Raw genomic sequence first — 27026 nt, 5'->3', positions numbered from 1 at the left:
TCGATTAAAATCAATAGAGGTAGTAAAATCTTTTCTCTCTAATAAATTCCTCCTTCCCCGCCACCACTTACACTGTTGCAGGATCGTTCACAAGGGACAGTTATGAAGGAACACTGGTTTCGATTTTCTTTACTTCGTAGCTGCTTAAAAAAACTGGAATGGAATTTTAACGTTGCTTTTCGTTCTATTCCATTCATTATATTTTGTCTTGTATTAATGTTTTATTTATAAGATTGAAATTCCGGTATTTAGTGTATATATATTTATATTCTTCTATATATCCCACAAAACCCCTGGCCTTGATAGAGGGGAGACTAAAACTTGCTGCTATGGTTTTAAATGATCTGAAATACCAGCAATGGGAGACTTGATTCCAAATATTTCTCATATGATATATCTCCCCTCTTTTAGGAAATAGGGTACGATTATGAATATCTACAGTATCAAATAATTCTTATACACTGTGAAATTTACTTTATGCAAACCTAAGAGGGAAGATATAACATGAGAAATATTTGGAATCAAGTCTCCCCTTGCTCTTATTTCCGATCATTTGAAACCAAAGCAGCAAGTTTTAATCTCCCCTCCATCAAGGCCAGATGTTTTGAGAAAATATCAGATATTTTGTAATTCATATGCAAGAAAAATAAATGACTCATTGAAACATTTCATAGCTGTAAAAAAAAATGCCTACAAAAAGGCTTTGGATGATGGATGATCCCCTTAATGTGCGACCATAAGGGCAAATGTCACATAGTCCACTACGTAATTCAGGTCATTAACTTTTCAACGAGACTCCATTTGTTAAATTCTTCATTTGTAAAATTCTGGTCAATAGTTACTAAACCATTGCAGTTCCAGAAGAACGTTTACAGTTTAAATATTGGGATGCCACATAAATTGTATTTACGATAAATATAGTAAAATTGCTAATTTCATACATAGCGTTATTTGTGTTTGGGTTTTAGTGATAGATTAGAGTATTTTTATTTAAAAAAATAATTTCAGAATATTTTATGAAGTATGCATCTATAATAATAATATCGCTAATAATAACAATAATATCGCTAATAATAACAATAATATCAATAATAATAATATCACTAATAATAACAATAATATCAATAATAATAATAATAATAATAATAATAATATCACTAATAATAACAATAATATCAATAATCATAATTTAAGAATTGTGATCTTCGGAAGATTTGTTGTCACCAAAATTAAAGTGATCAATGCTTGTTTCCAGCGAGAAATAAATGGTAAATGACTGTTTCAATAATGCAAAACTATTTGCAATGGTTATAAAAGAAGTGGGAAGTATTGGAAATCTGAGGAGAATTGTTTTCACTCAGATCCCTGGGTACACAGCTTTTTATTATTAGTGAGCAATCAGTGATGACCTGTGTAAAAACTAGGGAATTATTATTAAACTTTTTTCCGCTAGCTGCAGAATATGCGTTAGCATGGCTTAATGTCCGTCAAGCCCTACTTGGGCCAATCTGTAGTCTTACACAAACTTGATTGTGCCAACTGGATTGTAAAATTACATCAGAATGTAGAAACTTTCGAAATCTACGTCATGCGTTTCATTACTTATAAACTACATGATCACATCAGTATCGCATAGAGGCGAAAATTGACTCGTGAATACATTATAGTAATAATAAAATCAATAACTACATTGGTTTTATTACCATTACTCTTTCCTGTCCGCTCACCATGCACATGATAAACTGTAGTTCAAGATAGCATCATTTAATAACTGCCTCCTTTTTCTGATTCACGACAAATGTTAACAACACAAAATAATACATTGTGAAACTAATTACAAACAAAATTACTCGAAATTATCTTTATTAAAAGCAAGTAACCTGTTCTGGGGTCTCACGGGAGTGTCTTTCTCCGCTTAAATAGTCGGGGATCACTGTAATTATCACTGGATTTGCTGTCTAGCAATAATTAATTGTTGACGCAAGTGTCATACGGCAATATTTAGGAAGGATAAAACTTCCCGATTAAAAAAAAAAAAGTCAGCAATGCTGTTATTGTTAAAACAAACATTGGAACGTCAGATGTGGCTTCATTTTTAATCAGCGGATTCCATTGCATTTCGAGTTATATGATATTAAGCATCCGATAAGCTGGAAGACAAGTATGAAAAAATAGGCCAATTACATGGCAGGAGTTAATTTAGTGTTTGCTTAAACGCAATTTCAAAGCAGCGGCCATTTTAGTTAATTTGACGACTTAAAAAGAGAAACTCTTCCTGAATAATTATTTACTTCATTTATTTTCTATTTCTCTACACTCCTTCAAACAGACATAGCTGATAAACTTTAATATAGCATTGATTTTTCGTTTCTTAACAGTTGGTTTGAGTTGAAATGGGTCATACTACTGGATGCTAGACATTCACCCCTTATCTCATGCATTCTCACCAGAATATCTTTTTAGGATTCTAATCTTTAAGTGCAATTGTTTGTGTCGCTTTTGCACTTAGTTCACTCAGTATATTTGCAGGTAGTTTTGGAAATTTTTTCATGAAGGCGTGCCAGAATACCCAGAAAACACCTAAAATCGCAGAAGATAGGAACTCGTGATTTTTGAGAAATTTATAATGGTGCACTAAATAAAGAGCAATCAGTAATTCCTCCACTATCCAACAGCCAGAAGGTCGCATACACAGCAAGTGAGAAGGCGGAACTGCTTGCCAGGCGATTCACTTTTAACTCCTCCTTAGATCCAACAAACAACTCCCTCCCAAATTTCCCGATCTGGACTGAAGCCATACGATCTGAAAATTACTCATTTCCGTGATATCCTAAAATAACTTAGATACCTCAATGTATGTGAGCCTTACCTCATCCTTGCTGTAGTAATTAAATGCTCAGCTGAGCTAGCCCCAGTATTTTTCAAGCTCCCTTCTTCACTAAAATCTTTGAGTCGTTAATCAAGTACTGGTCAACCACTTCACAAAAGCTAACCATCCTTCTGACTGACCATATGGATTTAGGCAATACCATTCTACTGCGGATATTTTAATGGTCATATCTAACCGCATATACCATGCACTGGATAAGGCCAGGGAAAGCCAGGGCTGTAGTCAAAGTCTGGCATGAAGGACTCCTAATGAAAATTAAATCATACGGTATAACTGGACTAATGTTAAATATAATCGGATCCTTGTTAGACAAGAGGACCATCCAGGTTGTCATGGATGGGCGTACATCTAAATAGTATAATATTAATGTTGGAGTGCATCCGGGGTCGATCTTTGGGCTTCTATTATTCCTGATATTTATAAACGACCTCTCTGATAACATTGTGTCTGAGATGGGTATATTTGTTAATGATACTCTCTCTCTCTCTCTCTCAGACAGTCTGTCGATTTCGACAATGACACGGAGGTTGGTTAGTGTCCGTGTCGAAGGTGCGATGTGAGTCTGATCGGAGCTTTGAAACCCCGGCCGCAGATGTGACACCTGATGGCAAGAAATCTGGGTAGTGGCGCTCATAGTCGCACATCAAACCTGCCGGTATGCCCTCACTCCTTCGCCACAGGACTTTCACCTCTCTCCCAGCCTAGGCAAAGTAGGAATAAGCAGCTTGCCCAGTACTGCTAGTACCCTCTCTGCTGAAAGCAAAAGTACAGAGGCAAGGACAGTCTGCACACATGCAATTAGCCGCATCTGATGGCTGAGACAGACCCGAGTCGAGTTGTACATCACCCTTGTTGACCGCGTCGGCACTGCGGTGCTGGTTCATCCACTGTGCAAGTCGTTGGGATTTCTTTCTTATCCGCCAAGAGCATCGTTGACCAGGCTTGGATTTTTGTGACCCTAAATAGGGGTGCTAGTGGGTACTACACCTTGCCCAAGGGTGACCCAGCACTGCAACGACTAAGGGGTAGTGACATTCTCCCCAAAACCCTGGAGCTCCCGCACCAGGGCCTCGTTGCCGGATGTAGTTTTACGTCATACCAAGGACTAAGCTAATGATACAACGCTTTATAATAAGCATCAGGGAAAAACGAATGTCCACGCATCTAAGACAATGGAAGAATCCATAGGCGACTGTGATGGAATGGAGCCGTAAATGGATGGTAACATTTAATGCTATGAAAACTAAGCTGTAATTGGCTTTTTTCAAAGCATAACCCGTACAGCACAAGCAAGAAAGCAAGACGCAGAATATTATAAAGATATTTAATAGGATGCTGGGAAATAGATAAAAATTGATTGGTTTACGAATAATTTTGTTTTTGATAAAAGACTGCTTGCTACTCTCCCGGGCAACACCGGTAACCCTAATAGTCATTAAATATTGATATTTAATTTAATTTTTGCTATATTTTAAATGTTATTCATTATGCAATGGAATGATTTAAAAGTACGGTGAATGATGAGATATTAATCTGTCACAGTAAGTTAGTTTTGTGGTGATTGTTGGAATGTGAAGCACCAACTTGATTGGGTGGTTATGAAAATTGTACAGTTATTTCAGTTCGTTTTTTTTTTTTTTTCAACGAATTAGGGTGTATCCGTGACACTGGTACGGTGAATGAAATGATGGGGTGGGTTAGGGTTGAATACATACTAGGTCACAGCTCACTAGAACTGACTTCTACTGTCAAACAGACAACTGATGAAATTATGAATAGATTGATGAATAAGAATTCCTGGCTTCAATGCACACACCCACACAAACATATATATATAAAGGAACTTTGTGCGTGTGTAGGCTCGTTCCCTATGGACTTGAAAACGGCTTGACCTATTTTTTATGAAATTTTACACAAAGGTACTTTATGTGCCTGGCGGTGTTTTTAGATAGGTTTTGTATTGGAATGCGATAAGTATTGATACTCGAAAGAAGGAACAGGCGATTTTGACCAGTTATTAACACCTAACACAGCCTAACATCACAAGTTCATCTGAGGAGGTTTATTATCGCACAAGCAGAAAGGCCTGACATATAAAATCAACAGTAGGTCGTTGATATGATGAAGGTGTGTTCAAAATGGATGTTTCTGTTTAAAGCACAATTTCACCATGATACTTAACTTTCTCATTTTAAACCTAAATTCAAACCATTATAACCGCACAACCAGTAAGGCCAGACATATAAAATCAACAGTAGGTTTTTGAGATGAAAGGGGCACGTTCGAAATGAATGTTTCTGTTTAGAGCATAATCGGAGCACTTTTGACTTTTGCATTTGAAACTTCAAGCCATTATATATATAAAATCAATTTTATAGAACCAGCAGTAGGTTCTCTACAGTGCAATGTAGACTGCAATGTAGGGTAACTAAGTCACTGCGAAAGGTATGTGAGCTTCCTCTCAGTGCACTGCGATGACTCCCCACCAACCAATCAATCGATTTGATTGAAAAATAGGTGATTTCACCGGTTTCGATAACAATAAAAAATGGGAGTCATCATTCAATCTCGGAAAACGTCGGGTTACTTTACTAGTATATAAGAGGCTATTCAAGCTCTTTATGCCAGATATTTCGAGGGCTAATGCTTCTCATCAGAACAGGAGAGCTATGCAAAAGTTTAAATGTAACTTAAACCAACATCTTGTTAATCTTTCCTACTCATGGTCCTAAATAGTAGCCCTTTATGTCCAAGTGGCGATATGCCTTGTAAGGGGTGAACGCCAGTAAAAAAAAATGCTGGGTAATAAAATAGGAATGTGACATCTAGCAATGAGCATATTGGGGTATCTGGTTTAGGGGGTGATATATTATAAGGGTTGGAATGGATATCCGGAGAGTTAGTGAGATAAAATAGGCTAGACTGGAATTTTAAAGGGATAGGACGGAAGATTCGTGGTATATTTAGGAAGGTTGGCATGATACGTTAGGGGAGTTACTTAGGGTTATTGAAACCCGTAGGCTCTTGAATGTATTCCCTTGCTTGAATTAATGAATAAATCTACAACAACAATATATATTTTTCTATTAATATTATTTCTTATTGTATCTAAGTTCCACTTACATGTTGAGCTTTTATTATATCCATGTCTCCATTTAAATAATCCTTATATATGATTCTCTCTCTCTCTCTCTCTCTCTCTCTCTCTCTCTCTCTCTCTCTCTCTCTCTCTCTCTCTCTCTTATATATATATATATATATATATATATATATATAACGACCAAGTTCTCTCCAATTCTCTCTCCTCCGATCTTGAGCACGTAGTACAATGGGGAAAGGAGTGGCTGGTTACTTTTAATGCATCTAAAACCAAGCTTCTCTCTTTACATCATCAACATTCTAATCCACATTTGGCATCAATTGAAATGAATGGCTCTCGTCTTCAGGAGGCCTCAAGTTTTGACAAGCTTCTGGGCTTGACCATTACTCCTGATCTTAAATGGAACACGTACATCAAATCTGTTGCCAAGGCCGCTGGAAAAATGGTGGGATCTTTCCATCGATCCGGTAAATATCTCACTGCTGATGCTATTCTCTATCTATATAAGAGCCAGGTACGTCCAAGGATGGAATACTGTTGCCACATCTGGGCAGGAGCTGCTAGAAAGGACTTGTCCTGCCTTGATAGAGTTCAAAATAGACTTCGTAGCCTCGTAGGAGATGTCCTTTTCTCTTCGCTGCAACCTATATCTCACAGAAGAGATGTTGCGAGTTTGTCTCTGCTGTATCGTAATTTTCATGGAAAGTGTTCGACTGAGCTTCAATCTATGGTCCCCCCTCGCCAAACTTTCACAAGAAACACTCGTCTAGCTGTAAACACTATCAATAATTTCCCCCACTCTTTATCTGTGCCTAAACCTAAACGTAGATTCCATGAACAAAGCTTCTTTCTTAGAACTGTACGCCTGTGGAATTGTCTTCCGTTTTCCTGCTTCCCGGCTGACTACAATATGGTTGTGTTCAAGTCTAAAGTAAATAAGTTCTTGATGAGCCGTTCCATATAAGTTATCAAATTTACCAAATTTTCATTACTAATGATTACTATATTGTACAATTTCTACTGTACAATCTTTAACCCTTATCCTTGAGTGGCCTCTTGGCCTTGATAATGTGGTGATGCCTATGTAAAAAAAAATTAAAAAAAATGAGAGAGGGCATATTTCATTAAATAAAATAGATGTTTGTTTTTTGTCTATTAATTCTATTTTCGATCCGTTCTAACCTCAGAATAACAGTCTTCACTTCTAGCGGGAAATTTTAGTTTGCAACACTTTTATACTTGAACAAATCTATATATCTGTGAAAGTGTGTGTGTGTGTGTGTGTGTGTGTGTGTATACATTTCCCTACAAAATATCTCAATTTTTAGTCTACAGACTCGAAATTTGATATACAGGGTACTGAGATTTTGGAAAATCTTTAATCCGTTTTCGGACAGAAATTTGACTGTTAAGGGGTCAGAATTCAACGATTTGACCTTTAAGAACTCTATCAAACTCCTCCGCTAATTTTGGGTCTAAACACTTGAAATTTTAAATATAGATTCCTTGGACATGGATCTAACTTAATAACATGATTTGAGCCCAAAACAATAAATGTTAAGAGGTCATAATAGGCTTCAAAGTTTTTAAAAAATATGAACCGCTGCGGTCTCTACCAAATTACTCAGACAATTTCTGGTCTACACATTTGAAATTTTACATAAAGGGTATTCAGAGATAGGGCAAGCTTTTTAATCGGTTTGGTTCGAAAATTTGAGCTACCAATATATAAATGTATGTATGTATGTTTGCATGTCTGCCTAAAACTTTCGACAGAGGTAACGGATTTTCATAAGATCAGTATCGTTTTTAAGCTCGACCCTTCAGATGACAAATACCGAAAAATTGGCTAAAAACATCAATTTCTTCACTCTCAACTGAGAACTTTTCTAGAGGAGGGGTCACTTTTGTTTCGAAAGTCCTCCCCTCTTTTCGATTGTCTAGCCTTGAGTTAAACCTATGTTACTTCCGGTTTGGTGGTGCTCATAACAGCAAAGACATCACATTTTTTTCCACGTTCTTTTCCTCCTCCGTGATATGGGTTCGAGCCTGCGTTCCTACTACCACTTTTTTTTTTTGTTTATGCTCAACACACACCTCCAAACACCCGGAAAACGCCGGGCACTCATGCTAGTCAATAATAAACGGAAACATGAAATACTAGAAGCATTACTAATAAAATTAAAAAAAAAAAAATTACTAATAAAATTAAAAAAAAAAAATTACTAATAAAATTTAAAAAAAATATATATATTAATAAAATAAACTTTAGCAATATTAATAACATCCTGAAGTGTTTGTAGAGTTATTTATTTTAATAGTTTTGCAAACATTTCAGGATGTTATTAATTTTAACCAATGGAAAAAAAGGATAAATAATTAACCAATGAAGAGAAGAGAAGAAAACTTTATAAATTGTTCAAAACCAGTTAGATTAACTTATCCCTGATAAAGAATCCTGAAAGATTGGATAGTCCTCGAACTTATAATAAATATGATTACATCAGCCAGTTCCTGCCAGAAGTAAAGACTGTTATTCGGAAGTTGGAAAGGATCAAAAATAGACGTTTTTTGTTTATAAATTCTATTTTATTTAATGAAATATCCCATAGAGAAAAAATGCTGTATATATATATATATATATATATATATATATATATATATATATATATATATATGAACTTGTCTGTGAGGCCTACAGACTTCAAATTTGATAGATAGGAAAATTGGAATTGTGGAACAAATTCAATTTGGTTTTTAGTCGGTAAAAATAAGCTATTAAGGGGTTTAAATTGGAACCTGGTAGGCGTAAGTCGATTTAAAGTGCTTCTCAACACATGCGCAAATTTATATTTACTAGTTTCACAACGTTATTCTTTAAGTTTTTATATATGTATGTACGTCGGGTTAGATGATAATGAATAATATTGGAGAGCTAGATGTTTTGGTTTAGATTTTAGCTAATAGCACCAAAGTCATTTTTTTTTTAAACTTTTAAAATCAATATTATATACCGGGTACAATATAATAATCAATCGAGAATTTGTTCTATAATAAAACAAACGAAATCTGAATGAATTAAAATATATTGAAATATATTTTATGACCAGGCGATGATGGGTGGCTTGCTGGGTGTCCACAAAGTCTGGCTACATTATGTAACCAGACTTTGTGGGCACCCTGTGTATATATATATAGCTCTAGATATATCTAAGGCTTTTGACAGAGTATGGCATGAGGGTCTGCTCAGGAAAATTAGATCATACGGTATCACTGGTAGAATACTTAACATAATTCAATCCTTGTTAGATAAGAGAAAAATCCAGGTTGTCCTCCACGGTCGTACATCTAAACAATATGATATAAATGCGGGGGTGCCCCAGGGTTCTATCCTTGGACCTCTATTGTTCCTGATATTCATAAATGACCTCCCCGACAAAATTGCCTCTGAGATGGGTATATATGCTGATGACACTACACTCTATGGCAGGCACGACAGGAAGACGAATGAACACATTTCTAAAGAAATGGCAGAAACACTTGAGGAAGACCTCCAATCTGTGGTGGAATGGGGACAAAAGTGGTTGGTCGCGTTCAATGCTGCCAAGACTAAACTAGTTTCATTCAATAATTACAAGAAACCTTCTCTACCACCTATAGCAATGGCCAACGGCTCTTTATCTGAGAATACATCTTTCAAACTCCTTGGCCTAACGTTCACAGGAAACATGAGTTGGAACAATTACATTGAAGGCATTGCCAGGGCCGCTGCAAGAAAGGTAGGCTCTCTCTACCGTACTAGACAACTACTAACACCCGAAAGTATCCTGTACCTCTATAAGGCCACCATTCGCCCATGTATGGAGTATTGCTGTCACATCTGGGCTGGTGCATCTGCTACTAGTCGCTCGCTCCTTGACAAGGTTCAAAAGAGAGTTGCAAACCTGATAGGCCCTGAACTGGCATCTAAGCTTCAGCCTCTGTCCCATCGACGAAATGTTGCATCCCTCTGCCTTTTCTACAAGTATTTTAGTGGTGAATGCTCTGACGAACTGCAATCACTTGTGCCCCCACGACGTGAGCACCCTCAACAAACCCGACAGGCTGCTAAATCCCACCCCCACACTGTAGAGATCCTTAGATGTAAAAGATCTTTTTACTCCAATAGTTTCTTCCCCAGAACCGCTAGACTCTGGAATTCTATTCCGGGTCCCTGCTTCCCCAACAGTACTGACGTGCAGAAGTTCAAGTGTAACGTGAACCGACATCTTGCTGCCCAAATCCCTACATAGTACCCCAGTAGTTGTTGCCCCTGATAGTAGACCCCTACACCAAAGTGGCAATTTGCCTTGTTTGGGGTGAAAATGTAATAAAAAAAAAAAAATATATATATATATATATATATATATATATATATACACATACAGGGTGCCCACAACGTCTGGCTACATAATCTACAGGATGCTTCCACAAAGTCTGGCTACATAATGTAGCCAGACTTTGTGGACACCCTGTATATATATATAAATATATATATATATATATATATATATGCAACATAATCTCGTTGACACACTTATGTTAGATCATTGAAGTTGAGCAACAATGAGCCTGGCCAGCACCAGATGGATGACCATTTGGGGATACTAGGCGCTGTATGTATTAGAGCAGGATGTCGACATTTCCAGGTTGGTATCTGGGGTCACATCTAAAAACTGTTGGGAGTGATGCATCCTCACGCTTTGTTAAGACATGCATCTCCGCGGAGGAAATTTCTGTAAAGTCTAAGGTCTCTGTCTTATGTCAATCATTTGCACCGATGGAGATTAGCAGTTGTCCCAAGTAAGTCGTTGAGCACTGTATCAAATCATCTGTGCGGATTTCAGACAACTTAGTTGCTCGAAACTCGTGCGTCAGGATTTAATGAATTTTACTTATAAAATCGCTCTTGCGTTTTCGTTGTTTCGTTTTCCTAATTGACGAAATTGATTAAAAGTCATGAAAATCCAACATTTTTTTGTTTGAAACCCAAGTAATATGAAACCTCTGCAATATTATTGAAAATTCCCTGATATTGTAAATAAATATTTCTAGCTTATAATCGAGCACTCTATGTAACATATGGAAGTGTGTAGGAAAATATTAGCAGCAGCAGTCGTTAAAGTACGTATGCAAATTAGCAAGCTTGCGTCATAAGAAAAGCAGAGGAAAATACAGCAGATGGTTGAGTAAAGAAGTCGATCTAACTTTTTTTTTTTACTCGTGTGTGGTAAGAGAAAAAATGCTCCACATGGCGAGTAACAGGAAGAAAAACACCACCGGATGAGATGGACGTGTACCCCCATGGTGGCAGCCAGGGACTTTTAAGCTGGTGTCGAGATGACAGGGTGTTATTATTCTCATGGCAGACGAAATGAACAGTGAGAAAAAAAAAAAAAGATTTTTGTTTCTTTTCTTTTTTATCAGTTCCTTTGCGATGGTGCCAGACAGCGTGTGGGTCTGGGAAGTTTTAACTGTAATGACTCAAATGATTAAAAAGTAACGTCCACGTTACATTTATTGGAATTCTTTTCACCTAACAAAACCAAGAATTATGTGAATGAAAAGAAAACGGAATGACGAGAAAATACGAAATATGATGAGCTAAAATCTAGCGATTTTTTAGTGATTCTTTTTAATTTTAATTTATTTTTTTTATTTTAAAAATCTGTTGGCAACGACCCAAAGGACATACTTAACACCACTTTACCTTCTCTTTTTTCTCGAGAAGGGATAGTTTATTGCTAATTGCCTGATGGACTTCTACCGGTGAATACCAACGGGCTATCCAGGTATTTATTTTAGAACAAACTATTCCGTTTGTTGGGCACAGGCTTTTCGATCCTTACCTTCTAACCTTGTGTCACATCTTCATGTGGTGGGAGGGAAATAAACTCTACGACCTCTTTAGATAGTTAAAGGAATCCATATAGAAGAACACACCTAATGAAAAACACTAGAATATTATTATAGTCACGGGGTCAGCAGAAATTCCATGGCGGCTTTGTTCATTTCTTAGTATAAAAATAAATTTGTATGGATCAGACGTATTAGTGGAAAAATAGCATTTAAAAATGGAATATGTCTCGCAGTATCCACAAAATTACAACCTCTGTCCCATCACTGCAATGTTGTATCCCTGTGTCTGTTTTACTAGTACTTAAATGGAATGTGTTCTGATGTCTTGTAGCACTTGTACTTCCCTCGGCTTACATACTCTTAACTAGCCCAAAAAGCGGCAAAATCCCACCCCTTCATTGTTGAGGTCTCTAGATGCTGGAAAGCCTTCTACTCTAGTAGTTTCTTCCCTCAGCCGACTAGACTTTGCAATTTTTTCCTGGTTTCCAGCTTTCTTGACTGTACTGACATACAGAAGTTCATATGTAATATGAATGCATATCTTGCTGCTCAACCTCCATTGTCACCAGTTAGATATGACTTCAAATAGTAGCCCCTTATGTCCAAGTGGCACAATGTATAGGCAGACAGTGACTTTGTAAAGGTATACGATACTTTCATGTATGACTAATTTTCTTGAGAGGGAACCAACCTTCTTCGTAGCAACCTTGACAACGTCTTCAATGTATTTGTTCCGATTCATATTGCCTGGGAATGTTGTCGAGGAGTTTGAACGATGAGCTCTTAGGTAGGGTGTTATTAGTCATGACAGTCGATGGTTGAGAAGGTTTATTTGTAATTGTTAAAGGAAAGAAGCTTAGTCTTAGTAGCACTACCATTCATTTATGGCCGCATTCCACTGTTACATGTGGATCTGTAAATTATGTGATAACAGTGGGACCTGTGGAGATTCCATGGTTGCTTTCTTCATCGAACTGTATAAATTCATACAAAACAATATGTTAGGATATTTTTGATCTGCTTGACTTTGTTGCTGGCACTGGTTTCTTCAATTTGTTTTTTTAAAATGAGGTGTTTACAAGAGGAACATGAAGGTTGCCAACATCCATAAGCTCCTATGGAATTGATCGGATTCGAACCTTATACATCCAGGTCGCTATTTCACCACTAAAACCTCCGATTTATCGATATAATCTACAATGTAATTACTAATACGCAACTTGAATGATACACATATTTTTAAGGTTTAATTTTTTTCTTTTTTACTTATCATTGCATTTCATCTTTCGAAATCGTGTTATATAGCAAGAGCCGTGTTTGAACCGAAAAAGTCAAGAGACCAAGTGTGACAAGTAAACGGAAGTTAGGAAACCTGTGATTTCCAGGCAAAGCTTCCTTGTCTACTTAGCTGGAAAAGCCGTGTCTGTCTACTTCTCCAAGTTTATGGATTAATTCAAGTCACACAATAAAAACAATAGCAGCAGCAATAACATGGAACAAAAATCAACCAACAGCCACCCTAAATTTAGTGTTATCAATTTGTTTTTAGAATGACACACTTACAGAAGGAACCTGAAGGTTGTCACATCTACAAGTGAAAGTGATGCTATGGAATCAACAGGATTCGAACTTGACATACTCAGGTCACCATTTGATCACTACAACCTCCGGTTTACCAATATAACTCACAATATAATCTATACACAACTATAAAGTTGAGTTTCTTCTTGCTCTGGTATTGATATTAAAAGCTTACTTTTTTATTTAAAAATTATTTAACTGAACTTTTTGATATGCTCAGTCATGGATATGCGCGCGACTTCATGAAGGTTTACTATTTTCATATTTCTTTGAAAAACGAAATTTTTTATGGTTTCGTATAAGATGATTGGTTTCATTTCACTATTTCGTGGAATTCTATTTATGCATAGTTTCTACATCGTGCATAAGTACATAGAATTTAAGATGAAAACATTCTAGCACATGGATAAGTTTATTTATATATATTGTGTGTGACTGTGTTCGAAACGTCTCTACCAAACTCTTCTCTACAAATTTGAAACTTGATATATAGGGTATTTAGACCTCGGGAACACTTTCGATTTTGTTTTTCGCCGGTAAAAATGGCTGGGAAAAAAGGAGTCAAAATTGAAAACAAAACAGTTGACCTTGGCAGAAGTAAATCAACTAACTTCTGAGCGTGCGTACATATACATTTTTAGCTCGAAATCACTTTATTTTAAGCTTTTTTATCCATCTGGCGATAGCTTAGATGGTAACGACTAAGGCTGGAGCATTACATGTTTTTGGTTTCGATTCCAACTGATGGCACCAAAGTTATTCTTTTAAAATTTGAATTCATTACAATATATAGTGCATGTATTGAATACAATAATCAATAGAGAATATGGTCTATAATGAAAAAATAGTGATTCTTTGATGCCGTAAAGCTTTCTACTAAAATAGCTTTTTCCCTTGAACTGCTAAACTTCAGAATTTCCTCCCAGGTCCCTGTTTTTCTGACTATACTGACATGCAGAAGTTTAAATGTAATGTGCACAACTCCCTACACATAATATCCCAGCAAATCTGGTCCCTATTATTAGCCCCTTACGACTTAGTGACACTGTGCCTTGTTTGGAGTGAACAAAAAATAAAACATAAAATCTGCACAAGTTAAAATATATTTAAGCGTATTTTAAGACATGGCGGTCAGTTAGTTACTGGTATAACTCATGAATAATACACATATTAAAGGTTTAATAATATTCGGAAAAAATATTGTATCTTTTTTCTTCCGTAGAAATAATTGTCAGCTAAAATTTAAACAAAACAAACATATCTTTAATTTATTTATTTAAAATTGTAATACTAAAATGTGTTTTATAATGGCATTGGAAAATCGAAACGGCACTAACGGCTTCTTCCAAAGGAAGTAGTTCCATGGGAGTATGAAATTCACAAGCCGTCCCCATGCGCATTTATATCCCCGTTAGGGGAGATGGCGATGTTAGATTTTTGCAACTCTTGCAAAAAGGTATCGACATCCTTCTACATACAGCGCTTGGAGTTCTCAAATTGATCACCGATCTGGTACTGTCCAGTCTAAACGTTGCTTAACTTCAGTTATCTAACGAGAACCGGTGTGTCAACGTGACTTTGAATGAAAAAGAATGCAAAAGGCAATCTTTTCAAATGAACATGACTCACACCCGAGAATATCTTATTCTTCTACAAAGCCGCAATTCAACCATGCATGGAGTATTGGCTGGTGTATTTGCTGCTAATATTTCACACTCAGTGTTCAACAAAGTCTCTAATCTAATAAGTCCTGCAAATTTCAACCAACAAAAAAAGAAATGAACATGGTTTAAACATGTTTCCGATTATAAGACTCCACCTATGTAAAGAAAACACACCAAGATTTCATTAAAAAAACTTTCAAAGACCAGAAAAGAGTTGCGACTGGTGTACCGCTTCTGACGGTTGAAAGAATTTTGTTTTAAGGCATGTGGCGAAGCTTTCTGGCATATGAAAATAAGAAGTCATATGTATTAAGAATATAACTATTTTCATTTTGAACAAATTAGTAAAATTCCCTTGAACCATGGTCATCTCTATAAGAGGCCAGGCTATCATGCAACTGATTTTTTTTTTGTGCGCGTGTGTGTGTGGGGGGGTTCTAAGATAATTGATATAGCAGCTAAAAACAGAATGCAAATTTCCATGTGAGATTAGTTTAATGTTTCTTTTTCTTTTTTACATACCAAGTACGAATCCTAATGAATTGATAAATTTAACAAATATATATATATATATATATATATATATATATATATATATATACATATATATATATATATATATATACATATATATATATATATATATATACATATATATATATATATATATATATATATATATATATATATATATATATATATATGTATATATTTATATATTTGCTAATATTTTTCCCTCTGAGGAGATGGGTAAACATCGAAAACCCATAGGTTAAGGAAATATACTTATTGAAATGTATTTTTGGCTTGCATATAATAAAAATTCTAGATTTGAAACTTAACCATTTCACATCATAAAAATTATAATTACTAAATTATGATATGTATATATTTCATCTAATCACATAAATTAATATAGAAATTTTATGTGTAAATTTTTAGTAGTTACTTGAACAATGCTCGATACATACGTAGAGCTAGGTAGTAAGTTATGAAAAAAATTCTTTTGTATAACTTATATATATATATATATTTCTGCAGAAATATATTTCCTTATAATATATATCAATCCTTATTTAAGAAGTTCGATGTAATTACAGAGCAATATAAAGAATAAATGACAACATTATATTCCAAAATTCATGATGTTGACCATCTTATAATTTATTCCTTTAAATCAGTTGACTTATACAATTCTTGACAGTATCTGTTTTGTAGCGCAAAATCAATCACTTAATTATTATATCAATCAGTGAATCTATTATGCCCTTAACTCGTCAGAAGAAATAGCAACAATTAATCCGTCAAAAGGAATTGAAGTGTGATTTGACATAATTAAAATCCGACAATTGGAAGATAGACTGTAAATACCTTTTTGTTTTTCCATTACGCCATATTCATAATATATATTTGTTAAATTTTTATGAATGAAAAGATGAGTAACAGAATTCAACTCTTGCAAGAAAAATGAAGTGAAGTAGCTATTAAAAATAGATGGGCCAACCAGATGAAAGTTGAGAACGGCAAGCTGATCCTGACAACTGAAAGTCTTGCAAGAAAAATGAAGTGAAGTAGCTATTAAAAATAGATGGGCCAACCAGATGAAAGTTGAGAACGGCAAGCTGATCCTGACAACTGAAAGTCTTGCAAGAAAAATGAAGTGAAGTAGCTATTAAAAATAGATGGGCCAACCAGATGAAAGTTGAGAACGGCAAGCTGATCCTGACAACTGAAAGTCTTGCAAGAAAAATGAAGTGAAGTAGCTATTAAAAATAGATGGGCCAACCAGATGAAAGTTGAGAACGGCAAGCTGATCCTGACAACTGAAAGTCTTGCAAGAAAAATGAAGTGAAGTAGCTATTAAAAATAGATGGGCCAACCAGATGAAAGTTGAGAACGGCAAGCTGATCCTGACAACTGAAAGTCTTGCAAGAAAAATGAAGTGAAGTAGCTATTAAAAATAGATGGGCCAACCAGATGAAAGTTGAGAACGGCAAGCTGATCCTGACAACTGAAAGTCTGGCCCAAGACTGTGATAAGTATTCGAACTTTGTTTAAAAGCATGTGGCGAAGCTCTTTTACGTATGCACATTAGTAAAATCAAGCGTTTTGGTTGAGGATGTAAAATTGATGATATTGAAGTGGTAATTTGTCGGGGGAGGGGGGATGAAGTTATCAAGGATAACTTAAAGACTTGAATGTGTGTCCTTCATAAATGTTCAGCACAGTTTTGGATGACTCATTCGCTTTCAACATTAAATCTATGGGAATTTCTGAACAATTATTCGATTGCTCGCCTAACAGCTGTATAGTTTTTTTTTTCTGTCTCTATTTTTAGCGCCAATTAAACAAGAATATTTCGGGTGAATAAAATTACTTGCATAGAATAAATATATACAGACAGGTTCTTTTTTTAAAACAAAATAGTTTGATAGCATCTTCTTTGAACATTGTTGTGACGAGGCAATTCAGATTTCTGATAACATTTTTACTTATTACAACTACTGCTACTACTCACTAGTTTTCACACAGATCGTCATTTAAGAATTCTTTTTAAAAACAGCTGTTCCCTGGAGTCGGAGTGACAAGTCTCCCCAGATTTCTAGTACTCTCCACCTCTTTTAACAACCTTTGCAAATTAATTTGCATTATTACAATAGCCGTCTACCATTAATTTCTCATTGGTTATCACTGGAGTATGGGTTGCAATAATCCTTCTCAAGGTCCCAGTTCTCCTCGCACTTATATAACAGAGGTCTGGTTAGTGCTTTCTTTTTTCTGTCTTTCTATCATCCATCAATCCTCCTTTATTTGATGCGGCATCAGTTTATGCATGCATGCAGCGGCCCCGCTATTTAAACAGCATCGGAGACCACGGTTCTCCAAATTTTAGAAAAATGTGAATTTCGGGAAGACAAGTAAAGAGGGTGCTTTCCCGTTTCTTTCTGTGTTGATTTGAGAGTGTATCTCCCTTCGTGAGTTAAACGTGTCCCCAGATACTAACCCGGAAATTTCTATGACTCGGCGCGATACATACAGCGCCTAGTCTTCCCAAATGGTTACCCATCTGGTACTGTTGCTTAACTTTGGTAATCTGGCGAGAATCAGTGTATCAACATAATTGTGCCGTATTTATGGTAACAAAGAAAAAAGGGAGGAGGGCACAGGAGGTTTATGCAATTATAGACTTTCAGTTTTCATGATTCTAAGCAGCGTTTCTTTGTGTTTTATCTCTATTTGTTTCTGTATATCCGGCCAGTTCCGGCGAGTCATATATATTGATTTCTGCACTCAAGGGTTTTCCTTAATATTTTTCAAAGTTTTTAGGTATTGTTCCTAGTGCTCCTATGATTGGTGTTATCTTTACGTTCTTCATCTTCAATATTCTGTTGAGCTTCCGACTCAGTTCTGTGTATTATCCGTGTGTCTGTTAGCCCAGATGATTATCAGGTAACCACCCATTAGTTTTTCCTGAAATTTTGCCACGAATTGTACTTCATTAAATAGATGTGCACAGTAAAAAATGTTGTTGCGAAAATTCCCGTTGCGTCCCCAGAGGCTCAAAAGAGGTAAAAAATGTCCTAAAATGGCAAAAAATGACATGCTCAACAACTTTTGAAAATGGCAAAAAATGACATGCTCAACAACTTTTGATCCATCCATTAGATTTTTCTGAAACTTGGCCAAAAAGTGGAGCCCATTGTTGTTAATATAAATCCAGTATGGGTGACCCTGGCAAAATTCTGGTTCGCGTCCCCAGGGACTTTCAGTGCTAAAAACGCCCCTTTTTGTGGCTCTTTCATATTTCGCAACAAAAACGATATCTCTGACTATATCGTGATTTTTCACGGTGGTCAAGTCAAATATACATATGTTAAGGCCTGAAACTGCACCGTTATCCATTTACACTAGGATTCGGCGTCCCCAGGGGCTTAAAAGAGGGCAAAAATGTCCCAAAATGACCAATAATGACACTACCAGTTCCAGTACTCTTCTCTCTCTTCCAGTGGAAGTCTGGTTAGTGCTTTTTCTCCTTGGTCGTTCCATTTTCCTCAACCCTTCACAATTAGTTTATGTGGTATCAGACTAATATCTATATTTTTTTTGGGGGGGGGGAGCAGTTCCAATTTCTTTCTTTTTCTCGTCACCATCATTATTTTTGTTATTGTTTCAGCACTCTCCACCTCTTTTACTAAATATTTTGCGTTTATCGCAACAACTGTTTACCATAGATTTATCGCTAGTAACGACCGTTGGTCTTCTATAGAATTGGAATGACATTATAAACCTCTATAAGATTCTGATACACTCCAACCCTTTTTTTATGGAGGTTTCGTTGGCTTCCCTCTCTTTGGCTCTTCCATCATCCTTAGTGTTGACCGAGTACCATTTTATCAGTTTGCCGTAGTAGTAGTAGTGTTTTTATTAGTAGTAGTTAGGGATGGGACGATTCCAATATTTTTTTCCGATACAATTACCGATTCCGTATTAAATTCCTGATTCCAATACAATTACCGATTCCGATTCTTTCTAAATCTCTACATATTTAACTATAAAGTTATTACTTTTCACGATTACCATAAAAACACATGTTAAATGTGCAGATCTTTTCTAAAACGTAAAGATACACTTGTGTGTGTGGGGGGGGGGGGGTGATCTATCGATTTTAGTTTTACTAACAGGCTAACCTCAACAGCTATTCACTATTTTAGTATTGCTATCAGCAGTAGAATATTTTTCTTTGAAGAAAATCAAATAAAAAAGCCAATTAAAAGAATCGTTGTTGGTATTGGAAAATAGGCACAAATTCTGATACCCCAAAATGTTCCGATTTTTTTCGATTCTCGATTCCAATTACGATTAATCGTCCCAACACTATTAGTAGTGTTATTATTATTAGTAGAAGTAGTGGTATTATTATTATTACTATAATAATTTTTTTTCACAAGTCATTTTCAATGATTCCCACTGATATAACAGATTGTGTTCCATCGCGTGTGAATGACAAGAAATCTCCCAGTATCCTGCAATTCTTTCGGTCAGCATTACAAATCAATTTGCTCTTTACCATTGTGTTATCGCTGTTAGCGGCCATTTGTTTCCTCTGAAATCTGAGTGACAATAAGTCTTCCCAAATTTCCAATAGTAACCGTTCTTTTATTCATCACCATTTATAAACATATAAACACGCCTAAGGTGTGCCCAACTAGCATTTAGGTGAAATGCTTTTCCGTGTAAATAATTAAATTCGTTCCAAGTGCCACAAATAAAACAAACAAATAAATAACATTTACAAAATATATAAATTTCTTCAACTAATGAGGTTTCGTTAAATGCTGGGGCATCGAGCTTGGTTCTTATTTCCGGTCTTGCTGGGTGAATTCAGCTGAGTCGTTCGGTGACACACATGTCCGAGAATAATTATACTTCACAAATGTGTCGCTCTCTCTATACTATATGACTATCAATTCTTATGAATAGATATGATACATATTTGAATATTTTTTTTTTCCTTTCATTTTTTATACTGTAGATGAGGTATCCTACCGGACCCAGTGTTTTAGAGACCCCAACTGAGAAATCTTTTAAAGATTCTAACCGTTTGATTATCTGTATCTTTTTCACTTGTTTCACCGGGTATATTCACTAGATAATTTCTAAGTTCTCTTTCATGAACCTGGTATCTCCTATGAATAATAGAATAATAGAGATCTTCCTAAGATTCCAATTTCTTTTCATGTTGCACATAAGATTGTGTGTGTGAGAGAGAGAGAGACGGTGTGTATGTGTGTACACGCACGTGGAGAGGTGCAAGTGTATAAAAGCAAGTCATACAATTCTTAAATTATTTGGATTTTTCGGACTACTGTTCTCATCTTAAGCGTTATTTTCACAACGTTTTAGTTGATATAACTTGACTGCTTCAGGTGCATCTTGTCGAACTCTGGGAAACTCTCTGTAGAACTCTGAAATCTGCGCCGCATTTCGATCAGAACCCTTTATTTAATCCATGGGGTTATTATGAGCATATTTCTGTCAGAAAGATTCCCGCGTTCCACAAGACACATCTAAAGTAAGTCGGACGAAACGTTGTGAAAATAACATTCAACATTCAAGATGAGAATAGAATACAAACTACGAATAATCAGTTCTTATATATACAGGGTGACCCAAAATAAACGGGCCCCAACTCTAATTAGGCCCCGTTTCTTAGTGTTTTGTCCGAATGAAATAAAACTTTGGTCATAACTAGTTTATTATATTCAAAACATCACATCAAAACACTAGGGTCTTTGGCCTTTTTTCCTCCGTTCTACAGTATATGTTCTAGATGGCCTCCATTTAGCTTTTGTTTTTTTTTGGGGGGGTCATCCTGTATATATATATATATACTAGCAAAAGTACCCATCGTTGACTGGGTTCAAAAACAGCCTACAGAAAATGGACTCTGATTTATGAAAGTATGATAGGTTATGAAAAGGAAGGGTTGTAAAGAGATAGCTTCGAATTTGGGGGTATCAAAACCAAAGCAAAATATGATGAAAGTAAAAATAAAATAGATAAACCCCATAATTTATTATACCATACCTGTTTACACTGAAACACTTATCAATATTTTGTGGATCTATATTAAAAAACCTTGTTAAACTTTGTGACATATTTCCATTCTATGGAGGTCAGGCGCGAACGAACACCCCATAATTTTATTATACCATATTTCTTCAAACTGAAACATAATTATCAAAGTATACTTACGCAGATAGATATGAAAAGTCTTTATTAAAGTTTGTGCCTATTTCCATTCTATGGAGGCCAGGCGCGAACGCAGACCCCACAATTTTATTATACCATCCTTATTTAAGTTAAAATATACTTATCAAAGTATTCTTATGTACATCTATATCAAAAACACTTGTAAACGTTTTTTATAATTTTTAAATTTTTTCTTTCCATACTTTGTGGACGAGGTGCGAACGCAGACCCCACAATTTTAATGAACCACCATTCCTGTGTCTCGATACATCTCCTATCATTATATGTAATCAGTTTTTTAAAATAGTCAACCATATAGGAGCCTATTCGTGACCAGACACACACACCCACACACACACATACACACACGCACACACACATACACACACGCACACAGACATTCAGCTTTATATATATATATATATATATATATATATATATATATATATATATATAGATAGTTTTTTTGTTTAAATTTGATTCAGAGAAACATCAATTTTAAGAACAGAACGCTAGTAAGGAAGGTATAAAAATTTTAATTATCAAACAAGGAGGACCTAATTCCGCGGAGTTTCGAAAAATGCAATTCTTCTCATCAGAGGAAAGGGGTTTGCAAAATATACAATAAATTTTGCAATTTAATGCATTGAAGGAAACTAGAAATATGAAATCAATCATACTTGCATTAAAAAAGTTATTTAACAGTTAGTGACAGTTTATAGGGATTCGAAATGATTATGAAAGCCAGAAACGAGAAAAAGGGAGAAAAAGAATATAGTAAAAGTCCAATGATTAAGAAGGTAACATTCAGAACAGGACACACACACACACACACACATTCTGTATAAATATACTTTCTTATTATATATCAATCCTTATTTAAGAAGCTCAATGTAATTACAGAGCAATATAGAGAAAAAATGACAAAAAGTTATATATAGTAGTTTTTTGATCTGAGTAATTTGTATATTTTGTTTATTTGCGGATTGTTATTCACATCTTCATAGTTTTTGCTTCGCCACGTTCCGGCCATCTTCATCCTCTGGACTTCTTCAGGTGGTTAACCGCGGCGGGATAGGAATGTTGAGTGATTACTGAGGATGCAGTTAAGACACTCAGCATTCCTATCCGTCGCGGTTAACCACTTGACGAAGGCCAGAGGAATAGTTGGCTGAAACGACGTGGTGAACCAACAACTATGAAAATGAGGATAACAGTCTGCAAAAAAAAAAAAAAAAAATCAATAAAATAATCAATAAAAAAATCAATAAAATAATCAATCCTCATGTGAAAAATTGAGAAACGCCATTCTTTAAAAAAAAATAAATAAATAAAAAGTCCACTTTCTCGATGATACCAAAGTTTGTAAACAACATTGAATTCTTACCTGAAGCATTTCTTGTGGAAGACCACATCGTGTACGGGTCCGACTCGTTCGTATTGGTACACAATTTGTTTGCAGCGAGCACATTTCATGTTTTCTAACAAGGGAGTAAACATGGGGAAAAGGTGATACATTTCACGGGTCGCCTGCAGGTCGCCTTCCTCGCTGTTGTTGGATGCCGTATCCGACCACATGATAACTCCTTAATCCAATATAGTCAACAATGTGTTTTTGCCTCTCTGTAATAAAGACCCGATCTATTTTTCTTATAATTTAGTTTTTGTTTCTGTTTTTTTTTTTTGTTGTTGTTTTTTTAAAGAACTTAAGAAATTAAAATAATATATAATTCTGTAAATGAAACCAGAATGGTTTAACTTTAAGATTCAGTTCGAAGTTTACAAAGGTCACCGATTACAACAAAAGACAACCGAAGAAGGCTGGAGATAAGAACCGACGAGACGTTCTGAATATAACAAAGACCATGTTGAGGATAATAGTCCGAAATACATATATTATGTTTTCAAAAAATCCTTCTCGGACGCTGATTTTTTTTTTTCTTCTTTACAATAAACGAATAATTTCTGTCTTCATGAAAACTAAATAAATTGTGTGGTTGCTTTTAATTTCGCTCCCTTTTTTGTGGCTTTTCTATTATTTTTGAAACCTAATGTTATTTCTTTTTTGTATAATTTAACCTTTACCTTTAAGTTTACACAAACGTAATCAAACCAGGAGACCAAGGATCCTTCTTTCTTTTTTCTTTTTTTTTTTTTTGCGTTGTCCAGCCTTTACATACTATTATTATTACTACAGCAAATTGCCTAAGATACATCAACTAACTTTGTTGACGAGGTAGTTGTTTTGGTGTTTTTTTTACGCTTTCCCCGTTTCCACTTCAGCAAGCGCCGCAGGGCGCAGCACAGTCATTAAACACTGTTATGGCTTCGCTCTTTGTCCCCATTCCTTCGTCGATTTATAATAATATAGTTTCCATTCACTTCCTTATTGTGTGTTCGTGTCGTTATCGGCCGCTGTTAGATGCCTAAACCGCGTATTTTATCATTAACAGTTTGACTCTTACAAATCCATTTTTTTACTTTTTTTTACATTCCGCGCACCTGTTACTCATAAACGCACATATCGAAATCACCGCGCAACGCGCACGTATACGCACGGACTTAAGTTACTGTCCTTTTTTTTCCTTTTTTTTTCAGTTATATATATAATATTCGTATCAGCTCTTCATTTCGGTGTGAGCACATTTTTCACAAACCACTGCTACAAAAAAGATTTGCGTGACAAGTAGCCACCTGAGTAGCCATTTCTTCTCCTTCAGATAGATCGCTATCCAATTGCCCCGGTAGTTTGAAAAGTTGTCAGACAACATTTTACTTCGACAGTCCACTTCGACGTAAAAATAGAACGCGTTACCCTACTCTACCTACTCGAAGGCGTACACGGGAGGCTTTGTTGTGGGATTCGTAAACCTGTGTCTGAGTACAGGTGTCATGTATATATATATATATATATATATATATATATATATATATATATATATATAATGTGTGTGCGTGCGTGCGTGTGTATGTCTTTATATATGTCTGTATATATTTTTTATTTTATTATTATTTTTTTTTTACTCTTCTTCACCCAAACAAGGCATATTGTCACTTGGACGTAAGGGGCTACCAATTGGGACCATGCCTAAGAAAGATTAAGATGTTGGTTTACGTTGCGTTTGAACTTCTGCATGTCAGTACAGTTTAGGGAGCAGGTAGCAGGAACGGAATTCCAAAGTCTAGCTGTCCTAGGGAAGAAGCTATTAGAATAGAAAACTTTCTGACATTTAGGGATCTCAACAGTGAAGGGGTGTGATTTTGTTGCTACGCGGGTTTGTCAGGAATATGTACGTTGAGGGGGCACAAGTGCAATGAGTTCATCAGAGCACATTCCGTTAAAATACTTGTAAAGCAGACATAGGGATGCAACATTGCAGCGATGAGACAGGGTTAGGAGCCTAGTTGACAAAGCGGGGCCTATTAGATTGGATACCCTTCTTTGGACCCTATTCAAAAGCAAGAGACTAGTGGTAGATGCACCAAACCAGATGTGGCAACAATACTCCATGCATGGGCAAATGGTAGCCTTGCAGAAGTACAGGATACTCTCGGGTGTGAGTAGTCTTCTAGCTCGACAGAGGGAACCTACCTTCCTTGCAGCAGCCTTCGCAATGTCCTTAATGTATTTGTTCCAGTTCATATTTCCTGTGAATGTTAAGTCAATGAGTTTGAAGGAAGAATTCTCAGGTAGGGAAATTATTTGCTATGAATAATGGTAGATGGAGAGGCATCTTTTAATTGTTAAAGGAGAGCAGCTTAGTTTTACTAGCATTAAATGTTATCATCCATTTACGTCCCCATTCCACTATGAATTTTGCTTTTATAACTGTCCACATTTTCTTTTCAGTTTTCATTCTTACAGATTACTTACCCTTACTAATGCTTGGGTGCTTGGTCAACCCTGCTAATACTTAAAATAATTTAATATATAAAAGGCGCTATGTCTGTCTGTCTGTCTGTCTCCATATTTTCAAACTCTATCTCTTCCGTAACTAAAAGTCGCAGAACGGCGCTAGGGGCCTCAAATGATTGGGGTTTTTTATGACTCATTCTTTTATGGATCTTTAGCCGGTTAACATAGTTAATTTTTTTTAATTATTATACATTTTGTACATTCATCTTAGTTTATTTTTAATCGGTTCATATGCGTGTCATGTTGGTACAGTGGTAACGTACCCAGCTTGGAATGCTGCAGTTTTGCTTTCGGTTTCGATTCTTGCTGATGGTACCCAAATACTTTTTCTTACGTTTGAAATCACGACTCTATAATAATATATACGAAATCTGGACAAATGAAAATATATTGAAGCGTGTTTTGCTAATTCTTTCGCAAGCCAATCCCTCGGCTGCTACTGATTCTCTCACACGAACACATACGCGCTCTGCTTACCTTACCTTCCAAAAAATATTTACAAGAATTTAATTTACCTTCCTCAGGTAATAAAAATTTTTTTTTTAAAGTTCACACAATGAAACACGAATAATTAAATCCAAATAAAACTGTCTTGGTGCATAGTTTGTTTGATATTTCCATTTTATACTTTTTTTCCTCAGAAATTTTTCTTTTTTTCCTCAGAACTTTTTCATTTGTAAAAATAAAGGAATATGAACGTATTTTTTAAAAATATTTAGAGGCAACGTTTTAATACAGTGAAATGGAAAAACTCGGTTAACTGTTTAAATAGCGAGAATGTATGTCTTTTGTTCGTATTTTTAGAAATGTCACTGAAGCAGTGTTGAAGTGGTTCAGCTTGGTTGTGCAAGAATAGTTTTAAATGTTAAAGATATTTTACAAAGCCAGTTAAATCATTGCAAGATCAATCAGTTTGCATAGTCTTTGATGTTTGTTGGTCCCGAGTCTGTAAATTCACCAAACTGAAACGGGATATTTTCTATTTTAGTTATAAAGTCAGGTTCTTCCTATTTGATAGTCTTCATAACACATGTTATACTGTTAATTGTGTTCCAAGATACATTTATACATATATATATATTTTCGCGCAGCTTTATTATTCTCTTGCATTAACCCTCAATCTCCTCTCACTATCCTATCAGTTATAATAATTATATCTCTCCTTGCTGGCCTGATAGATTTTTATGCCAACTCCTAAATAGTTTCCTTTTAGTTAAAACTTCT

At 35.6% G+C, this 27026-nt stretch overlaps 1 protein-coding gene across 1 annotated transcript in view; it reads right to left on the bottom strand.

Annotated features, from left to right (window-relative positions):
* Nucleotides 1–24696, bottom strand: part of LOC145296651 (hillarin-like) — a 260223-nt gene extending 235527 nt beyond the window's left edge. The window contains exon 1 of the mRNA XM_080142585.1: nucleotides 23274–24696. Within this exon, the coding sequence (XP_079998711.1) occupies nucleotides 23274–23464 (191 nt within the window). The 5' untranslated portion in view covers nucleotides 23465–24696. The remainder of the gene's footprint in view (nucleotides 1–23273) is intronic.
* Nucleotides 24697–27026: the final 2330 nt, after the last annotated feature.

The sequence above is a fragment of the Euprymna scolopes genome, chromosome 17, assembly GCF_053919585.1.
Source record: "Euprymna scolopes isolate OS-2025 chromosome 17, ASM5391958v1, whole genome shotgun sequence".
NCBI lineage: Eukaryota > Metazoa > Mollusca > Cephalopoda > Sepiida > Sepiolidae > Euprymna > Euprymna scolopes.
Note: the sequence above shows the minus strand (reverse complement) of the source record. Positions and strands in the feature narration are given on the sequence as shown.